Source organism: Hakea prostrata, chromosome 2 (genome assembly GCF_041222555.1).
Source record: "Hakea prostrata isolate BN-2017 chromosome 2, UWA_Hpros_2, whole genome shotgun sequence".
In the NCBI taxonomy this organism is placed as follows: domain Eukaryota; kingdom Viridiplantae; phylum Streptophyta; class Magnoliopsida; order Proteales; family Proteaceae; genus Hakea; species Hakea prostrata.
The window spans coordinates 65,523,181-65,546,145 of NC_142601.1; the positions used below are offsets into that span (position 1 = coordinate 65,523,181).

Here is a 22,965-nt window from a genome sequence, read left to right on the forward strand (position 1 = left end):
ATGCAACTTGCAAATAAAAGCTAATTATCCAGAAGGAATCTTAATTTAAAATAGATTTTCAATTGAGACTCAAACCCTAACTGAGACTCTCAATACTAACTCAATTAAAGAAATAAAATTAGATTACTAGATTTGAACTCGCAAAAACAAAAATTATTGAACCAAAATAATTATCAAAAGAAATGAAAAAATGACCATAATACCCCTAATAGGGTTTGGCCAATCCACTAGGTGCGCCACTTCTGGTTTGAGTCTAGGGCCCAGATGGCTGGTTCGGCTAAGGGGGAGGGGGCTGGCTTACATCACATATATTTATAAGAAACCAAAATAAAATTACATAGGGAATAGACTCCTAACTCTTATCTAATTAATAAGCCCAAAGCTTTGCAAGAAACTCGCTTAGCCTGGGACACTAATAAGTAAAGATCTACAGTGACAAGGAAACCATCATTAGGGGACTCCCCCTATCGTGTTACATCATAATATCTCTTACCCTTTCTAACACTTCTCCGTGTGCTGGAGTATACACAAAAAGGTTCCAACTTGAAAGACAACACCAATCTTGAACTGTAGCAACCAAAGACCAACAAGCTTGAAGCAGCACTCTGATCAATTGTCATTGTAACTTGTAGAAAATACAGAGGCAATAGATTCGGAGAAGGAGAAGGAGAAGAAGAACAGAGAATAGGGAGAAGTCGAGAGAAAGGAGATGATTGGAGCCTCACTTCTGTTGTGAGTTCCTCCAAGAAGAATGCTGTTTATCTACATATTAAAACTATAAAATTACAATCAAAGTAGAAGACCCAATCTAGAGTTCTATATTAATTCAAAAGGACTTCCTATTGGTGGTTTCTCTTGACTTCCTTCTCTTTTATTTTTTTTGTTTTCCAAATATACCTTGTGACAGTCATAAATCCATGTCTACCCAAGAAAGACGATAAAATCCAGCAATAGAAACATCAAACACTGTCCTAATGAAGTTCAATGCAACATCCAATAGCTACAGAAAAGTCCATCTAATAGAGCACCTACCAGCAACAGAGAAGTCCACCAAATGTAGCACCTAATGGCTACATAAAAGTTCATGAAATTGCAGCTCTGGTGTGTGCGCAAAAAATCTCATAAAAGTGCAACTACCATGGCTGCAAAAATTTTGATAAAAGTGCACCTCCAGTGACTACACAAAAGCTTGTCCTTAGGCAAAGCTCCTTAACAGCCCACTCTTGAGAATGGATTTCTCAAAAATTGGTTTGTTTGCTCATTGCTGTAGACATCTTCAATCTCCCCTCATGTCCAAAAAAGACTAAAATCTCAAAAGAAAGCCCTATATATCTTTAGTTAACCCCTTCACACTGACAAAGAAAATCCCAAACCAATGTGGTCCATGGTCCACCAAAATAGATAATGGCAAATTAGTAATTAATCCACCAATCCAACTGAATTCTTGGTAAAGATCAAGCAAACATACCAAGTAACATAAATCTTGGGAATATAATTCATGGGCTTACCAAATCAGCAAATTGGCCCAACCTATAGAAAAATGACTACATATATAGGGAAAGATTCTGTTATGGCTATACTGTTGTAGAACAGATCTTTTCAAGGGGTAAAAGGCAAATATATATAGGAAAAGAATGCATATCTGCAAATATAGCGAACTCAAATTGGATATGGCATAAATGTAATTTAGGAGAAATCCCCATAATGAAACCCAGACAAAAGTCAAAGGGTAAACCTGGAAATGGAGAACTCTTAGTGACAAGATATTAATAGCATGAAAAGGTATGGGAAAAAATTTAGATTGGAAATAATCATTAAGTAAATTAGGCCCCCCCCCAAAAAAAAAAGGAAGAAGAAAAGGATGAGTCAAAGACGTAATGTGTAGGAATTAAAAAAAAAGTAAGGTAAATACTCCCAACCGTCTTTCTCACCTTCCTTTTCTCTTCCGTTCTTTTTCTCAAAGACAAAGGTATTAGAAGACGAAAAGAAAGAAAAGATGCTGCAAAAGAAAAACCTGAGGTTAAGAAATTTTATGATCCAGTATATTGTCAAAAATAATTTAGACGTTCTACATTAAAGGTTGGAATGCCAATAATCAGCTCAAAAAGAATAATGCCCACAGACCTCCAATCAACTGTTTTTCCATGTCTGGATCCTAAGAATATCTCTGGAGCCAAATAATTGTGAGTACCCACTGCTGAACATTCTTGCTGTCTCTCCTGCTGATTCAATTTCTCAGATTCTGATAACTGTGGTCCATCCTCTCCTGGTGCCGCGCTCCTGCTAACTGCTGGACCAGGCAAATCATTTGTGCTGTTGATGACTTGATGAGACCAACATTTGAAAGACCAGAGTCTGTCAACTTGATACGACTGTCATGTGCTACCAACAAATTATTAGGGTTCAAATCACGATGAACTACATGTAGTGAATGCAAATATTACAAAACAAGCTTAACTTCAGCAATATACATGCGGGCTACTTCTTCATCCAATAATCCTAAATTTCTCACCAATAAATACGGATCTCCTCCATTCAAGTATTCCATGACAAGATATAACTTATCACGGAATAGAAGAAGTGCACCACAGAAGGGTTGCGGATGGAAATCAATATGTTACACACAATCAATATCTCAGACCAAGTTATGAAAATGATGGCTCGTAGTCTTGATCAGATTTGGAAATGGACATACAAATTATAAAAATGATGGGCTACAGAATTGACCTTCGAATCTGAAATCCCTTTTTCTCGATTTCAACTCATCAAAGAACCCCAAACTCGACCAACAATGTAAAACCAGCATGAGATCAAGTTCATTTCAGCTGATGAATCAAATTAATGTTCAACCGAGATATTCAAACATCAAGGGGTGGGCCTTAGCACAACGGTTGATGGACCATAGTTGTAGCCCTGAGGTCAAGGCATCATAACAGCCTCCCAACAAAAATTGTTGGGGGTAAGACTGAGTAGGAACAGTCCCCGGGACTCTGGTTGTGCAGAAGCTTTTGGCACTGGGTTTGTCCCATCCCTTTGGAGATATTTATACATTAACGATCGAACTACCACTATGAAACAGATCTGAAGCAAAACAAAACCATAACTGGCTGCTCCTATACCATGTAAACAACCCTGGAATCTGTAACCAGTACTGTGCGAGAGAAGAAGAAAGAGAGATTGATAGAAGAATGAACAATTGGAGAAGAGGGTTGGGTGATAGAATGTGTGTTCTATCATACCAGCCAAAACATATATTTATAAAGACCAAATTGAGGAATACAATTCCTAACTCTTATATAATTAAGTTCATTTAGTTTAACAAGAAACTCACTTAGATGAGGATACTATCAAAAGGACCTAAAGCAACTATTAAACCACAATGGGGGTACTTGACTACTCCCTCTATTGTATTACATCATAATATCTCATATTCTCATATTCATGTCTTATATCTCTAAGAAACTCTAAACATAAAAATAAACTAACTATTAAGACATTTTCGTACTTAAAACTAGTACCACTACTTAAGGCTTTTAAAGTAAGCCTATTGCAATGGTAACCCATGGGATCAAGGGCTTATTGCATGCATAATTAGGCGCGGCGGGGGGGCAGGGGGGGCCGGGCGAGGGGGGCGGAAAGGCACCAAAAAAAAAAAGCCCACAACCCACACAGGCCAAAAAAAGCGGAAAAGGAAGGAGAAGGCCGGGGGCGCGGAGGGAGGGGGGAGGGGGGGGGGGGGGGAGAGGTTTTTACTGCGGGCGGGCATCCCGGAAGTTGCCGTGGCGGTAAGGGGGGGCGGCGGCGGCGGGGCCGCGCGGGCGCGTTGGCGCGCGCCATGATAATTATGTATCCCATTTAAAATTGATAGCGGATCTGCATAAAAAACTGATACCTGTATTTCCGTACATATTGGCCTTGGATGGAGTCATAGAGCCAATAGAAGGGTAATAATCCATGTTGCTGGCCTAATTTAACTGAAATTGTTCTGTTGGTGGGCTGTACTCATGGAAGAAATTTCTCTCGAAACCAGAGTTTTGACCTAGGGAAGTGCGACATTTTATGGTACCGAAACATTTGATTTTTTTCTTAAAGTTTTGAACTTCAATTTCGAGCCTCACATGGACTTAAAATGATCTAGATTGTTACATACTACCTATTTCAAGCATAATAAACACAATGGAACTACTACGTTACCAAAAGCACCATTGAAAAGGTAACATTCAAGTATATAGTAAATATGAGAAGAATTGAGAATATTACTAAATATGAGTCTGCCTAATACATGTCTCCATCTTCCTCTTGCACCCCATACAAATGATAATATATGTCCCATGATGTTTTTTCCATATATGCAGCTCTGTTTGTGGCCTCATCCACATACCTAAGATGTTCTGATGGTGGGAAGTTGGGAATCTTCGAATAAAGAACTAGCTCAACTGTAGATGGAAGGGCTGGTGGTGGCTGTGGTATAGAGTAGAAGATCTACTCAACAAATAAATAAACACCTTGGTCGTCTGTAGGGGCAGGGACACCAGAAGCTCGATAATAATAATAAGGTTCTAGTGGTTGACTCCGATAGGTGAAAGTGGGAAGGATACCATAAGCTCCATGGCCATAAGGTTCCACTGGTGGTTGACTCTGAGTCTGATAACCAGGAGGGACACCATAAGGTTTGTAACCATAAGCTCTATAAGTTAACCTAGTAGAACCAATACTCTCCACAACAGTATTATATGAGGACTCTGTAGGCCTATGCCATCTGGATCCTCTAGAGGTGGAGTATTTGGAATCATCTATGCTTATCGATCTTATAGAGCCCACCAAGCTCTATGCATCAGCTAGACAGTAAGACCTATATGATGGCGTGGCCTCTGTGCCATATCCGTACTATCTCCGCTTCCCATTCCTCGAATATGTCGACTAAACATTTTTGCCTCGAGATGCAGCTCCACTATAGTTTGAATCCTGTGTTGTATTGGTGGATTAACTCTCACTTGTGAATCTCAGTGGTTGTCCTCCCCCTTGTTGACTCTCATATACTAGTGGTGGTGGTTTGTCCCTAGGATTAGTTGAATCCTAATTGCAAAGTCCAACACTCTCATCATCCCCTCCATCATTATCATTATCGTCATCCTCATCATCATCGTCGTTGTCGTTGGGGGATGCCTGAGTTGCATCATCCTCATTGTCGAACCAAGCAATCAAATTTTCACTTTGCGTGGATGCACTAGGGTGTGGCATGAACAGACGGGTGGGCGCTGCCTGTGCACTTCTCTCCTGGGCCATGAAGTCCGCCACATCAGCCCCATCTCCTCTGCGATTTGTTTATTGTGATGACCTCCCTCATCCAACAAAGGCTCTCCATTGTCCTTGATCCAGTCAACTACTAGATTATCATCATCATCCATCCCAAATATGTTGGCCAACTCAATCGTGTTACTCTCTTTGTTCATCCCCTGTCTAATATGATCCTCTCTCAGTCTCATATTATAATGTAGGTAGACAAGGTACTCTAGATGCTTCACACCCAATGAGTTACACTTCTTTGAGTGGATGAGGCTGAAGGTGCTCCAATTTCGCTCACAACTAGTGGCAGAACATGTCTGGGAGAGCACCTTGCATGCAATCGTACTCAAGTGGAGTGAGTCATGATCAAATTGCAACCACCATTCAGCTGTAACAAATGTAGACTCTAAGTCATTTCAACAAGCAATACTTAAGTAACTAACTTAAAGATAGAATATAACTAATTAAATATATAATGAATTAACTTACCCCAGGGGTGGATTCCCATCCCGATATAGCCATGGAATGATTGAAGCTCTTAGTGGCATCTCTAAATGCCTTCATCTAATATATAAAGAAAAAAAAACTAGGTTAATACTTAATAACTTAATATCAAACTATGAATTGTGAAAATTAAATCACCATTCCACCTCCATAAGGATGATTGCCTATTTAGATGGATTCGATTCCAACATCTCCACTATAGTTTGGATGGCATCTATCAAATCTTGCCTTATCCCAAGATTGTCTTTGTAATGATACTTGGGATTCAGATAGTATGCTCTGTAAGAGAAAGCAAAAATAAGAGGGAATAGTCAATACATAAAAGTGTGATAATGTAGAAGAAATTAAATTGGTTCATAGACTTAACAACTAACCAGCCTTATGTAGTGGATGTTGCAACATAAACTCATCTAATTTGGATGATGTCTAGGATTTTCTCGTTGTTCTATAGGTAGATCTGAGTAGCATGCTGCTTTATCCTATCTATTGTAGCCCATATGCGTGGTAGAGTAGGTCTTCTCTACTGATTTACCATCCTTGACACATGCACACCAGCTCAAGTATCTTCACCACTATCCTCACATTCTTCCAGAAGGTGTCATTGAGTATAGTCAACTGTGCTCTCTTTCATCCTACGGATGAAGAACCCTCTCAGTTAAACCATTGCTACAATGCTCTTAAGGACAATTTTCCTACTTTCAAAGCTTAGCACTGGTATCCAATTGGTAGCAAATCTGGTTATGCCTAGCCTCACTAAGTCACCTTGACACTTGTCCCTCATCATTGTTAGTGCATAGGTGTGGTTATAGATGAAGGTGCTAACTTGTCGGGCTTGCTCCATCGTCTTCTTCACAAGCTTGACCTTCCCCATGTCCTTAAGCATTAGGTCAATTCAGTGAGCAACACATGGAGTCCAAAAGCGCCTATAGCTGTTCATCAAGGCATCAATATAAAGTCATAAAGTGTATGTGTAATGTAATATATGTATTTAAAAAAGAAAATTAGTACTAGAAGTAAAAGCATGTTTTGATACCTGGGGTTCTCCTGCATCTTTAACCCAGCTTTCTTGTACTTGGAGCCATTATCAGTCACAATTTGGATTAGATTCTCCACTCCAAATGAAGGTGCTAACTTGTCGGGCTTGCTCCACAGTCTTCTTTACAAGCTTGACCTTCCCTATGTCCTTTAGCATTAGGTCAATGCAGTGACCAGCACATGGAGTCCAAAAGTGCCTATATCTGTCCATTAATGCATCATATAAAGTCATCAAGTGTATGTGTAATGTAATATATGTATTTAAAAATGAAAATACTAGAAGTAAAAACATGTTTTGATACTTGGGGTTCTCCTGCATCTTCAACCTAGCTTTTTTGTACTTGGAGCCAGTATCAGTCACAATTTGGATAAGATTCTCCACTCCAACCTCCTTCACCACTTGTTTCAATAATTTGTAAATATATTTTGTCTTCTCACTAGATGCATTTACTAACTTGAGCAACACTATCCTCCCATCACAGTTCAACATATAATTGATGATGCATCAACCATCACAGTCACTCCATAATGAGCCCACATGTGCTTTAATCCATTAATGTATTCATTCGAGTCCTCTTTATGCTTAGGCAAATAAACATTATATATCTCATGTGGGGTGGGGCCCTGTATACCATTGCTAGCCATGCCTATCTCCTCAATCATATCCCTATAGTAGGGGCCTTGGTTGTATGTGTTGGAATACTATGGTACATAGTCCATTTGAAGAAGCCATCCCCACTTTCTCCTTCAGTCCTTCATAAGTGCTTCAATTTTCTCTGCTTGTGCTTAGGCCTCCTAAATAGGGCTGAATCATTACGAAGAATCTCAATATTCGGATCTGTAGGATGTGCTGATGAAGCTTGACCCCTTGTTGGGGCACGTGGGATAGGAATCTCCTCCCTCACACTTTGACTCCTCCTTATAAGGACTTGAGAGCTGCTTGTGCCTCCCATACCTGCTGGCTCTATAAAGGACCCACAACCCATAGCCCTCTGCTGCCTCCTCATGTCATCAACCCATCCCTGCTCATCCCTACTTCCCCTAACTAGATGTACCTTCAGTCTAGTGGCCCCACGTCTTCCTATTTGTTTCTTGTAGTAATTACACTTACTCTTCTTCCTATTAGTTTTTAGTAGCTTCCTTTGTTACCAAGCTATATTTGACATCTTTGAAAGAGAGTGCTTGATACAAGAAATACAAAGCTTCACAATATGCTTAAAAAATTACATACATGCTTCTAATAATAATCTCCTATTTTAAATATAAAACAAGTTAATTATTATTTTTAATATCTAAATAATTTAAAAAATATATAAAATATAAACTATCTTAAAATACTCCACAACATGCTTAAAAAATTACATACATGCTTCCACTAATACTCTCCTATTTTTAAATTTAAAACATAAATTAATTATTTTTTTTAATATTTAAATATTTTTAAAATTATTTAAATATCTTTCGAATAATAAAAATAAATAATTAACAACAAAAAATTTGATTCAACACTATGACAACATTATAGTGTCTCACATACATTAATTTGAAGCTCATATATCTATTATACATATACATTTTTCGCAATATATATAATTTACAAAATAAATTTTAATAGCAGAAAAATAAATAGATACTAGGAAGAACAAAAAATATTTTTGACACCACAAATTCATAGGTTAATACTTTAGACTAGACATACTTTAATTTGAAAGCAATCTAAGTTGATTTGAGGCATAAACAAAACAAAAAAAAAAAATGGATAACTTTGTTAACTTACCTTGTTTGACTTTCAAAAACCCAGCAATGGAGGAGCAAGATTGGAGAAGGAATGCAAAGGAGTTGCTAAAATGAGGTGAAATGGGGTAGAATGCAAGAGAAATGAGAAAAATTGAGGTTTAGGGTCGAAACTGGAAGGGGCAGTATCACTTGAAATTGGCGGAACCTGTGATATTTCGTAGGTGCTGCTTGAAATGGTTTTATAACCTAGGATGTCGTGTTTCGTAACGGTATGAAATTTGTAACTATTCGACGAAATAAATGGAATGGAATTTCGTTTCAATTTAAAAAAAATGCAGGAATTTTGCTCGAAATTTCTAGTAAAATTTATTCCATGGCTGTACTTTCTCACATTTCAGTTGCCATTATTTTTTTTCATTGCTTATCTCATTTTCATCCTCTCCCCCCACCCCCCACCCCCAACACAAAAGAAAAGAAAAGAAAAAGGGAAATAGAAAACCTCCACCTGTTGCATAGTTGACAAAGCGGTAAGGCGACCAAACCGTTTGGGGCTATGAATAGGCAAACATGCAATAAAGCGGCGCCTAGGCGGCAATAAGGCGACCAAAGCGGTTGGGTCAATTTTTTTTCCAATATAACTACTTTTCAATACAACTACTTTCTATAATAAGCTAAACAAATATTCAATAAAAAAAAAAACCATTCAAGAATCATAATTATGAAAAATTATGAAAAAAAAGAACACAAACATAAGTTCATCTCATCAAACCATGTTGTCAAAGCGTTTGTCTAGGCATTTACTGATTCATTGATTCTTGATGTTGAGTATGGCTTATGCTTCACATTTTGTTGCCGATGGACACGGGGGTCCTGCTCCTTGATGAGCGGGCGGGGGTCCGGGGAGGCCGCCCTGACAGGGGTGGGGGGCAGCGCCCCCGGAGAAAAAAATAGGTTCTATGTCACTTTGGGCCTTGGAGTTCATTTGTAGATTGGGCATGAATTAAGTGGTTGAAAAACAGCTTTGCCGCCTAGGCGGACGCTTTGACAACTATGACCTGATGTAACCCTAGATTGAAGAGGATCAACTAGGGTTCAGTCTTCGGGGATCTCAATCCAAAAAGTTAAGGTCTAGGTTTTAGGATTTTATGATAGTTTCTTGGGGTACACAAAAATGTAGGTTATGGTGGTTGGATGTGGATGCAACTTAGTCAGATTTTAGTTAATATAATATTTGGTAATGATCCCTAATGATTGGGATGGTTCTAACAGTCAGATTGTCATATATCTAGTTTGGAATTTGGGTTTCTTGGTTTTCTTGCAATTTAGAAGGTTAGAAGAAGAAACTTGGGTTTGATTATTCACCTTATTGCTGATTTGAAGAACAATAGATGGAATGCTTGATTTGAAGAACAACAGATGGAATGCTTGAAGATGACCTTGATCTTGTAGAAATTTCTAGCAATAAGATGGAGAAGAAATTGCATAAGAGATAAGAGAGAAGAGAAAAGAAGGGGGGGGGGAGGTTGGAATGCTATATCATTGTACCACAACAATAAACCGAACTCAAAATTAAATTCATCATTTCGTTTCTTAGCTGAGCAATTACATCTATATTTATAGCCACATTGGTTGACATGGTTTCAAACTCAATGTAGGACTTAGAATTGGAAACTAACTCCAATGTTGACTCTTATACTAAAAAGGGTAGGCCTAAGCCAATCTTTAACCTGTTAGGTAACTTGAACTGAGTAGGAATTGAAATAATAAATGAGATAATCTTGAAACATGTCTAAATAATTTAATAAAATTATCCCGTGTTCCTACTTTTTACCCATATTTTAGGCCCATCAAGTTGGCTGGTTAGTGGTTACAAAGTGAACTCATGGAATCAAATGCCAAATACATATATGATCCAATCCTAGACTATTCCTAAGGAAAGAAGCCCAATTGATGATGATACCGTATGAGCTCTCCCATTGCTGTGAAAAACTCGATCATGAGTTTTGTAAATTAAGGATGAGTTTGGAACAATGCACATCCAGCTTCGGCCTGAAACTATACTTTGGCATGTTGCAAGTGCTTGGAATGTCCCCTTCACATGGGGAGGCTTTATTTTCAAAAACTTCAGGTGGAATCACGAATTCTATGTGCTTGATCTCTGAACCAATGTCATTGTGAACGACATATATTCATAGGATCCTCAACACAAGTAACTTGCTCTTCAAGGACTTGAGACATAAGCTATTCCTCCTTTATCATCACTGTCTCTTCCTCAAAGTCTTTGAGAACGCCACACACTTTATCCGAAAACGCTTTAATATTTGTGCTGCAGTCTCACATATTTGATTGAAGAACTTGTAAATTGGATCTAATGTCCCTGAAGTCTGATCTTATATCATACAATTCTTCATTGGACTTCTTTTTGAGATGCTCCCAAGTCCCAACAATTAGTAAGTTAAAAGAATGACATTGTAAATGGAGAATTTTAGAATGATACCACTTGATGTAGTGATGAAGTGAGGAGGATCAACTAGGGGCAAGTCTTTGAGGATTTCAATTCAAAATGTTGGGGTTTTACGTTTTGAGATTTTGGTTAAGTTTCTTGGGATAAACAAGAATGTAGGTTATAGTGGCTATATAAGGATGCAACATGAAGAGAAAGTAGGTAATGATATATAGTGTCGATCTCTAAAGTTTGGGGCGGTTCTATCGGTTAGATTGGTGTAGGTTTAATTTGAAATTTGGGTTTTCTTGGAGTAAGGAAAAAAAAAGAAAAAGGAATTTAGAAGGCTAGAAGAAGAAACTTGGCGATGGGGTGATTCATCTTATGGCTGATTTGAAGTGCAATGGATGGAATGCTTGAACTAGACCTTGATCTTGTAGAAAATTTTCAGCAACAATATGGAAAGGGAATTGCATAAGAGAGAGACCGGGGGGGGGGGGGAAAGCTATGTCATTGTACCTCACCACCAACAATTCACAAACTCAAAATTCAATTCATCAATTCATGGCTTACCTGGGCAATTACATGTATTTTTCTATCTTACTGGCTTACATAGTTTCAACATCAAACTAGGACTCAAATTTAGAAACTAGCTCAAAAATAGCCTCCTATACTAAGAAGGAAAGGCCTAACCGAATCCTTTTCCTATTAGGTAACCTAGACTGACTAGGAAATTGAAACAGTAAAGGATATAGACTTAAAAGTGGAATCTAACTAAACTAGTGAAACAAATCCAGTTCACCTACTTTCTACCTGGATTTTAGGCCCATGAAATTGGGCAATTGTAAAGTAAACCCATGCAATCAAATGCCAAATGCATATATATGATTTAATCTTAGGCTATTCCTACTGAAAGAAGCCCAATTTGTGACTTGATGATGGTGATACTGCATCACCAAACCCCCCCCCCCCTTCCCCCAAAAAACAACTTTTTTCCCCTTGCCAATTTTGTTTGGTTGTTTGTAGCTGACCCATCAAGTTGGGACAAGGTATGGTTTGTAGTTCTTGTTGTTGTTCATTACCATATAATTTTTTTTTTGAGGTGAGAAACAACAAGTTTAAGGATATAATGAGTACAATGACCTAACAAACATGATAAAAAAATCAATTAAAAAAATTTACGAGAGTTTAAGATACAAACTCTGCAGAGCTATAGAGGAATTCCCTGAACTATAATGGCTATAAGCATTTTATCCGGACAAAGAAACTCCCTATTCATTTGTGGATCAATAGTTCAACACATCCTGTTGAACAAGCAGTTCTCCTGGCACAGAAAGGAACTGCTATGCCTGATCACATGTGTGAAGTGGTGAACATATAAGGTTTATCCTTGCTTTCTATTTATGTCTGGACTTGCCCAATTTTTTGTTCATTGTATTCTTTTGTTCCTTCTCTTAAATAGAAATGGTCTCTTAGCCCCCCCACCCAAAAAAAAAAAAAAAAAAAAAAAAAAAAAAAAAAACAGAGGATATGCTACTTTTCAATGTGTTTGGTACCTATGCACCTTCTTTATCAATTAAGGTTCTGTATATGGTGAAAGGCAACAGAGTAATAATTGTATTGTATGAATTAAATTTGTTCCTTAGGTTCTGCTTCCAATATGCTTTTCTTAGTCATTCTATGGATATTTCATACGTACCATATTGTGTATATTTATCATCTTCGTCGTTAGGATTTTGTTTTTCAGGGGAAAAAACAAGATTAGCTTTTATGAATTATTTGGGTATTATCTATTGGCAGAGTTTGAGATCTCAGTCTCGACAGGGATCTTGGTCCCTCCAAAAACGGAGATCTCGATATGGTAAAGATCCTTGGTCAACCGACCCAACTCTAGGGCCATCTAGATGGGTATTATGGCTCAATTTGAGGCTAGAGGTTGGTATTTAGCCTATTTTAGGCCTTGTAAACATATTGGTGGCCTTTTGTGACAAAACAAGTGTATATTTGAGTTCCAACTCGACTGTAACTTTGAAACTGATACACTGAAGGAGTGAATGTGCAGACTTATAAAACATGACTTACACAACTATTACTTGATATAAATGAATACATAAAAGGTTTAAAGTCAAAGAATACATCTAACATGTTTAGTTGTTCATGACTTCACATTACAACATTGGGGTACTTGTAAGTTACATCACAAGAGTACAAGAGTAAAATCGATGACAAAGCAACTCCTTCAACTTTTACTCCACGAACACCATCTCCCGTCAGTTTAGAACATACTTTTTGTGACTTGTAAGTTACATCACAAGAGTACAAGAGTAAAATCGATGACTAAGCAACTCCTTCAACTTCTACTCCACCAACACCATCTCCTGTCAGTGTAGAACATAGTTTTTGTGACAGATGATGTTCGGAAAGATCACTCACCTTGCTTTAAGATTGGCTTTAAAATTAGTAGATCTTTGTTGTAGATGGGCTAAACAGCTTGTTGATGTAGGGTAGAATCCAACCAACTTTCTGGTGAAAAATCTGGCCAAAACACCAAAACTAACAACAGGGGAAGGAGTGTTGAGACATGTTGAGATCAAGATATCTTGACTCATGTCGACCAAGATGGGGTATTGAAAAAGACTAGGTTAAGCTGAGATCTTGCGAGATCCTAGATCTGGAGTCGACATATATTGCATTTTTCTAGTATGGACTCAACTCTCATGATATCTCGTCTTGAGGTCTCAAAGAATGAAATCTCAGCTGAGATTTTGTGAGACCTTGAACCATGACTACCGGGACCTTGTTCATCTGTTCTGCTTACTGATGACAAACTTATTCATATTGTGTGGTTTGCTTTCTATCTCTTGTTGTTACCCTAGGTTAATCTTTCTTCTTCTTTCTCCTCTTACTCCCTCAACCACCTGTTGTCTTTCTCATAGTTGTGAAAGTGCCAAGATGACCATCTGTCTAAGGGAAACCAAGGTGACACCAAATCCTAGGTGTCACTTAGTTGCCTTTAGAATTATGGTCTCTCTCTCTCTCTCTATCAGACAATTTTTTTTTGAAAGGTTGATATGTTTCAGTTTTTGTTTTGCATTATTTTATTAGCTTTTTCTGGTTTGGGCCCTTTGGGGTGTTGGATTGGGGGTAGAAACTGCCTTTTCATTTATACTATACATTTTCCTAATCTAGATATTGCACAATCTTTTTCCTGTTATAGCCTAGTGTTATGTATTTGACACAACTAATTTCTATTACAGGTATTCCATCTCATGATTGGCATTTCCAACTTGGGTAAGTTATATTGTGTGTTGAGCTATGGAGATGGCATGTAAGCTATTTAGTCTATGTTTTTCTTTTCTCTCTCTCTCTCTACCTTTCAAATTAGCTGGCATGAAGTTTGATTCTTTTGAGATCCTCAGTCCCCTGGTTCACATCCTATTGAGTTTCTGATGGAGTAATATTACATTTTCTTTATTTGAAATTTTTGTGCTAAGATAAGATGGTAGGAAAGATGGACATTTGGAGCATTTTTCTGTAATCCTCATATTTCTTCAAGATGATATTAGTTTTGAGGTTCAGTCATAGGATTATGAATTTCTCTATCTTTTTTCCCTTGGAAACTGACAATTCCAAAATGTGTTTCTGTGTGAAAGTTGATTTGCTTGTCATATTTTGTTCCTAGCACTGTTTTATGGAATGGAATTTGGCAATCTTGTAACCAACCTCCCCCCCCCCCCCCCCCAAAAAAAAAAAAAAAAAAAGTAAAAAGAAATATTGACAATAATGGGTAAAAGTTAACCCTATGTTAAGGCCTTGGAACTGCCATAATGGCTGGTTTATGGGTAGTCATGGCTGTGCTGTGATTGTATGCATCTAACGAAAATTACAGAAAATAAAACGAAGTAGAATAAATTAGCTAGGATAGGATGAAGAGTAAGATCCCATCATCATCCACATTGTGTTGCCATGGAAAACAAGTTGTTCTACTGTTCTTTTCTAATATAACCATTTATTTGGCACAAATAACATATGAAGAATTATATAATTTTGCTTTTGGTGGAGATAATATAATTCTACATATATGCTGAATAAAGTTAAAGATCTTCCAATGCATGATATTCATAAAAGGAAAAAGCATCATATATCATGGCAATACAACATATGGGAATGTTCGTCCCTGAAAAGTTTCACTAGTCAAATGATTGTATTTTTTTCACAAGCCTTTTGTATTGAATAGAGCAAAAAACAAGTTTCCAACAAATCCACTTAAATCTGATTTATATTGGAGTTGTGGTCTTCTCAGACCTTGTTTGTTGCGTGCAAATTGTGTCAATATGCTGTGAATGAAAGTTCACACTTAATCAATAAATTTTAATAGCCCAGCAAAGGTGTGATAATTTTTGTAAACATAAATATTTACAATTTTTGCTTCCACATGTATAACTACTTGATTTCCTGTTATATGTGATATCAGAGTATTTTTCTCCCTCCTCCTTTTCTGATAGTTACTTGAGTGTATTTTCTTTTGCATTTGGTAATAGCTATGAGTTATTTTGTTTGCACCTTGAACTTGAATGCTAATGCTCTTGGTATCTTAATTTTGTTTTTGTGCAGGTTTCTTCATATACTTTGTATCGACACTCGTTGCTACTTGTAAGGGATGGTTTTGTTGGTCACATGCTTGTGCGTTTGTGCTGATGGGTATCTTCTCCATGTGCCATTTCATTATGTTTCACTTTTAGGTCCATTAATGGAAAGAGAACTCAATGGTTTGGTGGATTTAATTGCAGTGTTCTTTCCTTGCAGCATGTCCCAGCATTCTCTTCGTAGCAGCATTTCTGCTGCTTTTATCTTTCTGGTACTTCTCTCTGTCCTTCCAAACCATTATTTTTGTATTGGTCAATGTCTTCCTGTTGTTTCTTTGGGTATTACAAACTGTTGCTTCTGGTTTATTAGCTTGCAATGGATTTGGAAGTCAGGCTAGTTAGCTTTTGATTTATAATACTTCGATGTGTTTTACAGGCGCTATGATGGCTGCAATTGTAGTTAATAAATATAGTTCATCTACCACATCTGTTTTTGACTTTGGAATAAAAGCTTTTACTAACATATGTGTATGAGAAGCAGGGCACAATTCGTACATGCTGCATAGCCAGCATTTTCGTTTCAACATACTTAGTTAAAGGTATGGGTTAGTTCATTCTCAGGATGGCTTCATCTTCACCAAGGATTCAAATCTCATTTTGTCTTGCGGTTTCGGTGGGGTTGAGACCACTGAGATCTTGAGATTTTTGCCGAAATTTCACCAAAACCTGGTACAAAATCTGCTGGGTTTTGGTGGGTTTTATGCATTTTTTGGGTCTGGTTCTTCTGGGATAGCCTATTTTAAGGCCTATGAACATGTTTCTACAGTTAGTTTGATTAGAAAACAACATAGTGGTCCTTCGGATTTGCACTCATACGCAATTCAATTGACAACAAAGTAAATCTGTAAAACATTAAACCTATATTAAAGTTTGCATAACACATGACTGAAACTTATGCACATACATCATCAATAGTCTACTATCAAATGTAACTCTTGCGCAAACTGTGAAGAATAAGAGTTTACTTGATGATCGTGTCGCTAACCAATCAAAAATAAAATCCTATACTAATCTAGCATGTAGAAAGTACGGGGTCGAACTGTGGGGAACTAAAAGGCTAAGTCACTAAGATTGAATTCAACAAAACTAAATTTAAACTAAATCTACTAATTAATGCAAAAACGTTAACTATGAATATGTGAAGATCTTTGGGATTTCGAATCCCCAATGCTTTTTTCTAACCGATATAACTTTACACTTCAAAGCAAATTAGGGATGGTCTTCCTAGATATGCCCTATCTTCGCAAGACTATCGTCCTTCGCGGAAGCTTGGCACGCTTAGTTCGCTGAGCTATAGAACATCTTTGGCCAAAACTCAAACACAATCAACTAGAAGATATAGAACAATCAAATTAATGAAATAAACATGGTTCATCTACATCCCAAAGAAAATGAACTAGCTACTCATTATCACAAAGTTCATAAGAAAAATAAAGATGAAACATAGGGGGGAGAGAGAGAGATGTGGTCTTCTTCTTCAGCCAATGAGAGAGATGAGAGCCGCATTCGCCGTCCTCCTTTCTTCTCTGTGGCTGGCTTCTCTTTTATGTCTCCCGCACACAATGAATGCCCTCTCTTTACCCGTCGATTTTACCTTTATTCGTTCGGAATTTGGAAAAACTCAAAACTAGAAAGTTGTAGATATTTTCAATATCGTTCCATAGCATCTTGAATCACCGTAATCCAAGTTCATACGAGAGAGATATGCCCAAAATACTGAAGGTAGGTCTGTCTACTCGATTTTCAGATTTATTACCAATTTTGTTCCTTAGACCTCCACCTGTTTCCAATTTGACTAAGATCTCACTTTTCATGATTTCTTGGGCAGCAAGATTGAATGCCATGATTTAAAATCCACCAATATCTAATATATTTGCCAACTTTACTCCATATTATCTCTAATATCCAAAATCATCTTATTCCTGAAAATACACAAAAATACTAAATTAGCTCTCTTCAATTAAATAAGTATGGGGAATTAAATCAAATAAATAATGGTAAATGCATGCTTATCACTTGACAATTTTGATTCGTAGGAATTACAACCCTGAAGAAATTCCTCCAGAGTATAGGCTGATAGAAACTACTATGTTGATCTTGTTTAATCCCACTTTAAGTCCATTGGACTTGACGTGCAGTGTGCTTTGTTTGTGATGCATAAGAATCCCATGTTCGAGAAGAATTGAAAATATCATGTTGAGACATGTATGTTGCATCATCAACATACTAAACCTATCTACGAATATGGGTCATGAAACTGTGATGTACTAGTACCCATTGATCCATATATGGGTGAAAAATATTTGAACACCCGTGAGGCCATAGATCAACCTTTGGTGGTTGACATATATTTGTTTCCATGCAATACATATATTATATATTTTGTTTACATTTTTTATGTAAGAAAATAGAGTAAAAAAAAAAAAAAAAAAAAGAAGAATAATGCATATTGCCCAAAAAAAAAAAAAATTCGATACCTTGAGTTTATAGATAGGCAGTTGCATATTAATTTCATCATCATCAAACAACTTTGGAGCATACATTTTCCAAAATGAGTTCAGAGAAAAATGGGGTACCTACCTCAAACTGAATAAAACACTTCAATCTTGATGTTGGGAGCTTCAATTGATTGGTTGCACGTGTTTGCCGATGTTTTTGTCAACAATTACCTTTGACTTGGGAAGTTTTTGCTCAAAATGGTCAAAACCCCTTCAAAATGGTATGTATTTTTTATTTTTTATTTTTTTAAAGAAGAAACCCCTCAAGATACCAAAATCTCAAGACAAGGACCGGAATTCGAAATTTCACTAAATTTATATCGAAACTTCACTAAATTTCAGTTGAAACTTTAGTCGAATTGGTTTCAATCCCCTATCTTGTCTTGGGGGAGGGCATCAAGATATCTTGTTTTTATTTATTTTATTTGGTTTTGGAAAGAAGACTAGGACAGGTTAGCCATTTTCTTTCCGTTGAGTTGCGCTATCCACTAATAAGGAACCAAAAACTTCTTCAAACTTAGGGGCCAATTCCAAGCAAGTTTGAGTCACAATTTGGATAAGAACCCTGAATTGATAACCTGTTTGCTGATGCTACAGAGGAAAAGACATACAATCAGCCATTGTATGCCAAATACGCCTACTTGTTTTCAGATGCATTGGCACCTATGTACTGAGGTTTTGCTCAACCCAATCTGGCAGGGATCTTATATCTTCATCAGTTCAGCCGTGCGATTCCAGCAAGTGCAGCAATCTTCCTCCTTTAATTCAGCACTCAAGTATGTACCTGCGAAACCCCCACCCTTTCTCCTTCATTCACAGCAACCCCAGCCCCCTCCCTCACCTCCAAAACCTATCACATAGCCCTCCTTACCCTTCCCTTATCTGCGCAACCTAGAATCCCCTCTCCCTTGCTTCTGCAACATTGGCAGGATCCCTCTAGCCCCCTATGAGGCTCCCACACCCTAAAACCCCTCCCCTTCTCCTATGACACTGCCCAGCTCCTCCCCATTTCTCCCCTACCCTGCTGCCCCCTTCTTTCCCTCTCTTGTTTCATTGCAACCCTGCCCTCCCTCTTTCTTATTTGCGGGAAGTCTGAAAACGGAAAAAGAAAAGAAAAAGAAAAAAGAAGGAAAAAAACAAAGAGAGAAGGAAAAGAAAGAGAAAATGAAAGGGAAAGATCCAAGCAGATTGCCCAAGATCCATTCTCAAATCCTCTTTATTTTGATTTGTTGAAACTCTAAAATTTCCTTAACATCCTTACAGTTTCTGTTACCCAAATCCCTCATCCTAAAGCCATCCCAAAATCATCCCTGAACCTCCCCATACCCAACCGCAGGCTTCCTAGCAATCTCTGATACACCACATTTCTGTTTGTACGTCCCATAGTGATTCTGGATATTTCAAAATCATCCAATGGGCATTTGTTAAAACCCTAAAATTTTCCGTATCATCCCATATAGTTTTGTCAAGCCAAGACTTACCCAAACCCCACTCATTTAGAACCCAATTATATTTAACAATATTATCCTTCCCATCCATGCTAGTTCAAAAGAAGATTATCCTGGGAAAACCCTAAATCCTAGGGATTCCCTACAAGCAACCCTGACCCTAAAATCGGGTTTCCATCAACATATTTTGTTGCTCTTACAAATTAACAAGAATACTGTTTGGCATCCGTGATGGTCCTCATGGTAGCAAGCTTATTGTCACAAAGGCTCACAGTCTCCATAGGTTGGATAGTTAGATCCAGTTGTCATCAGAACTCGGTGGTCAACTTTTCAGTCATTAATAGTTTTCATGCAGGTGTCAAAAGGTGGAAAGTATAGAGTAGGTTAGGAAGGTAAACAATTGGATCAAGTAGCTAATGTGTCAGACTGTGTGTGGTAGCCAGGTCTTGTAGGAAGCTTGAGCAACCACATAGCATGCCATCTTGTATGGAGGATAGCACAAGCATTCCCACTGTGCAGAGCATGCATGAAATCATAGACCTCACCATGAAGCAGCCATCTCAAGCAAGCCTTGGCTCCAGGCTAATGAGTGCATTGCTATTGGGATTTTATTTAAGAACCTGTATGGGGTTCTATATTTTGCCCTTTTTTACTTAAAAATAATAGTATATTATCAACCTTCAATTCCCATGAAATTGCTTATATCTATAGTGCATTGTACAGAACCTGGCTCACATGGTAGTATGTGGTTTTGATTGAGTGTAAAAGCATATATTCTGTGAGCGCCACATTGGTTTCATGTAATGCAATTTTTGGTGAATGACCATACAATGAACAATAATGACAAAGAGCATATTCTTGGACTATGGAAAAAAAGGGCTTCCCCCCCCCCGGGCGCCCCCCCCCCAGAGATCACCCACGCGACGGGATGGACGAGAGAAACACGCCAGGCGTTGTCAGTTATTTTCTAAGTCTTAGTGGGTTGGGTAGTAGTTTACTATTTAAATATTGATTTCATGGAGTCTTTAGGGGGGCCGAGCGTTGGGCCAATTGAATTATTTTGAGTTGGGTAATATACAACTAAGTTGGGGATTTGGGAATTAAACAGAGGGGTGAGGAATCAATTTTTTATTTAAACCATGTATCAAATCGTTTTGGCAAGAAGAAAGAAGAAGAAAAGCACGGCCCCCCCTCTCCCTCCCGGGGGGGTCTCTCTCTCTCCGGAAGTTCTCTCCTCCCACCTTTATTTCCCACGAAAACTCTCCTGCTCCCTCTACAAAGACGCCTTTTTCAAAAAAAAAAGACCTAGTTCTTTCTGGACATCTTCTCTTCTCCCCAAACCCACGGTCTTCCTTCCTTCCTTCTTTGTTAGTCTAGTTGTCTCGTAGTCTCCTTCCCTTCTCTTTGTTTCTTTTCTTTCTCTCCCTCTCTCTTATCACCTACTCTCTTCCTAGGATACGCCATTACTTGAATATTATTTTCTCCTTTCCTAGGATTCCCACTCTTCAAAATATTTTTCTTTCTATTATTTATGTTCCTAGATGCTTTCTAACCCCTGTTTGCAGCCAAGATCAGCAGGTAACATTATCTCTCCTAAAATACTTCTCAATTATTTGTTTAAAACAAAAACTTCTTAAGACTCCTTTACATTGTTAATTGTTGAATTCCTTGTTAGAAATCTGATATTGATTAGGATAGTTCTATTTTTCTTTAAGTTTCTTAATAGTCTTGCATTCAATTAGTATTATGGTGCCAAGATCCCCATCCCCTTGTTTCCTATTGATTCTTGTTTAGTTGTGCTACGGTAAGACTTATCGTGTTTATTTCTCTACTTTAACGCTACATGCATGATAAATCAGATTACAAGTGCTGCAAAAATTCCTTTCTTTACTATCGCAAGAATAGGCGTTAATTCTAAGAGTCTAGTAGCCACTTTGTAGGTCCCCTAGTTTCTAGGGTTTCTCCTACATCAATTCTGGTATCGAGCCAAGTTTAGAGTGCGATCTGCTGGACTTTTAGGTTTCGAGTTGTTAGAATTGCTGGTTTTAGTTTAGGTGTCTTTAGGTCAGATTGTGTATGGTAGTAACCCGAAGTGGAAACGAATATTCCAATATGACTGGTTCATCAAGTGCCCAATTGACCCCTGACCAATTGACTCAGCTGCTCCAACAAAATGGAGAGATCTTAAAGGCCATTCAAACAACTCAGAAGAGTTAAATAACCAAAGGGCAGCACAGACAGCCCAAGCCACCACCATTCAGGCCATAGAATGAATGTGGACCCTTGCAACACGACTTACAGCCATAGAGGGACAGCAAGAGCAGCATGGACATAATACTCAAGCCAATGGACCTAGGAATGAAAACTACCAAGTGGACCTCCAAAACTTTGACCACCGCCTCGAGGATCTTGATAGAGCGGGGATAATTTCCAAGGTAATGGAAGAGGTAGAGGTAGAGGTCGTGGAGCACGTGGACATCTTGGTCCTATGCATCATGCAACCTATGAGCATGAAAATGCTCTTGACACCCATGATAGAGGGTTCGATATTAGGAGGATAGTCAAGGTAGAGGCCCCATCTTATGATGGCCAAATAGATGCAAAAGTCTTACTAGATTGGATTAGACAAATGGACAGGTACTTTGATTTTTATAATATGTCAGAAGAGGTTCGCTTTAGGTTTGCTAAGATTAAGCTTACCGGGGCTGCCCAAGATTTTTGGACAGAATTAGAGTACCAAGAGAACAATCAGGACTTGAGCCGGTGACCACTGGGTGAGATGCAGAAAGGCTTAAAAGGGAGTTCTTACCTATCACCTATAGGCTGAACTTGTTGAATGAAATGAACACCCTAAAGCAAGGAAAATTAACTATGCTCGAGTATATGGCCAAATTCAATGAACTTAAGATTAGAAGCCGTACTCGTGAGGATGTTGAGCAAACACTTTCTAGGTTTATTACTGGACTTAACTCAGATATCCGGTCACGACTTGCACCCCACTTAGTGCGAGATGTCCCTCAAGCCTTTAGGATTGCTCTAGAACGAGACGCCATGAAGATTTTCCTCAAAGAAGAGTTTTCAGCCCGGAGAATCTAGTTTCCGAAGGTCTACCCCTAACACTACCAATTTCCAAAGACCCCTTGTTAACCCACAGCACCCAATTGATAACAAGGGTAAAGGCATTTTAGGAATTCCCCCCATGAAAGCTGGCCAGCTCCAGTGTTTCAAATGCCAAGGATTTGGACATGTTGCTAGGGAATGCCCCAATAGAAACCTTTATGTTGGAGGGCAAGACCCTGTGGATTTAGATCAGGATGATGATCAGGAGCCTGAGTATGAAGACCATAGACCAGATGAGGACATATCTG

At 38.1% G+C, this 22,965-nt stretch overlaps 1 protein-coding gene across 1 annotated transcript in view; it reads left to right on the top strand.

Moving 5' to 3' along the window:
• Nucleotides 1–22,965, top strand: part of CAND3 (tobamovirus multiplication protein) — a 71,517-nt gene that overhangs the window by 11,294 nt on the left and 37,258 nt on the right. The window contains exons 3-5 of the mRNA XM_089145949.1: nucleotides 14,263–14,296; nucleotides 15,620–15,706; nucleotides 15,812–15,863. Of these exons, the coding sequence (XP_089002075.1) occupies nucleotides 14,263–14,296; nucleotides 15,620–15,706; nucleotides 15,812–15,863 (173 nt within the window). The remainder of the gene's footprint in view (nucleotides 1–14,262; nucleotides 14,297–15,619; nucleotides 15,707–15,811; nucleotides 15,864–22,965) is intronic.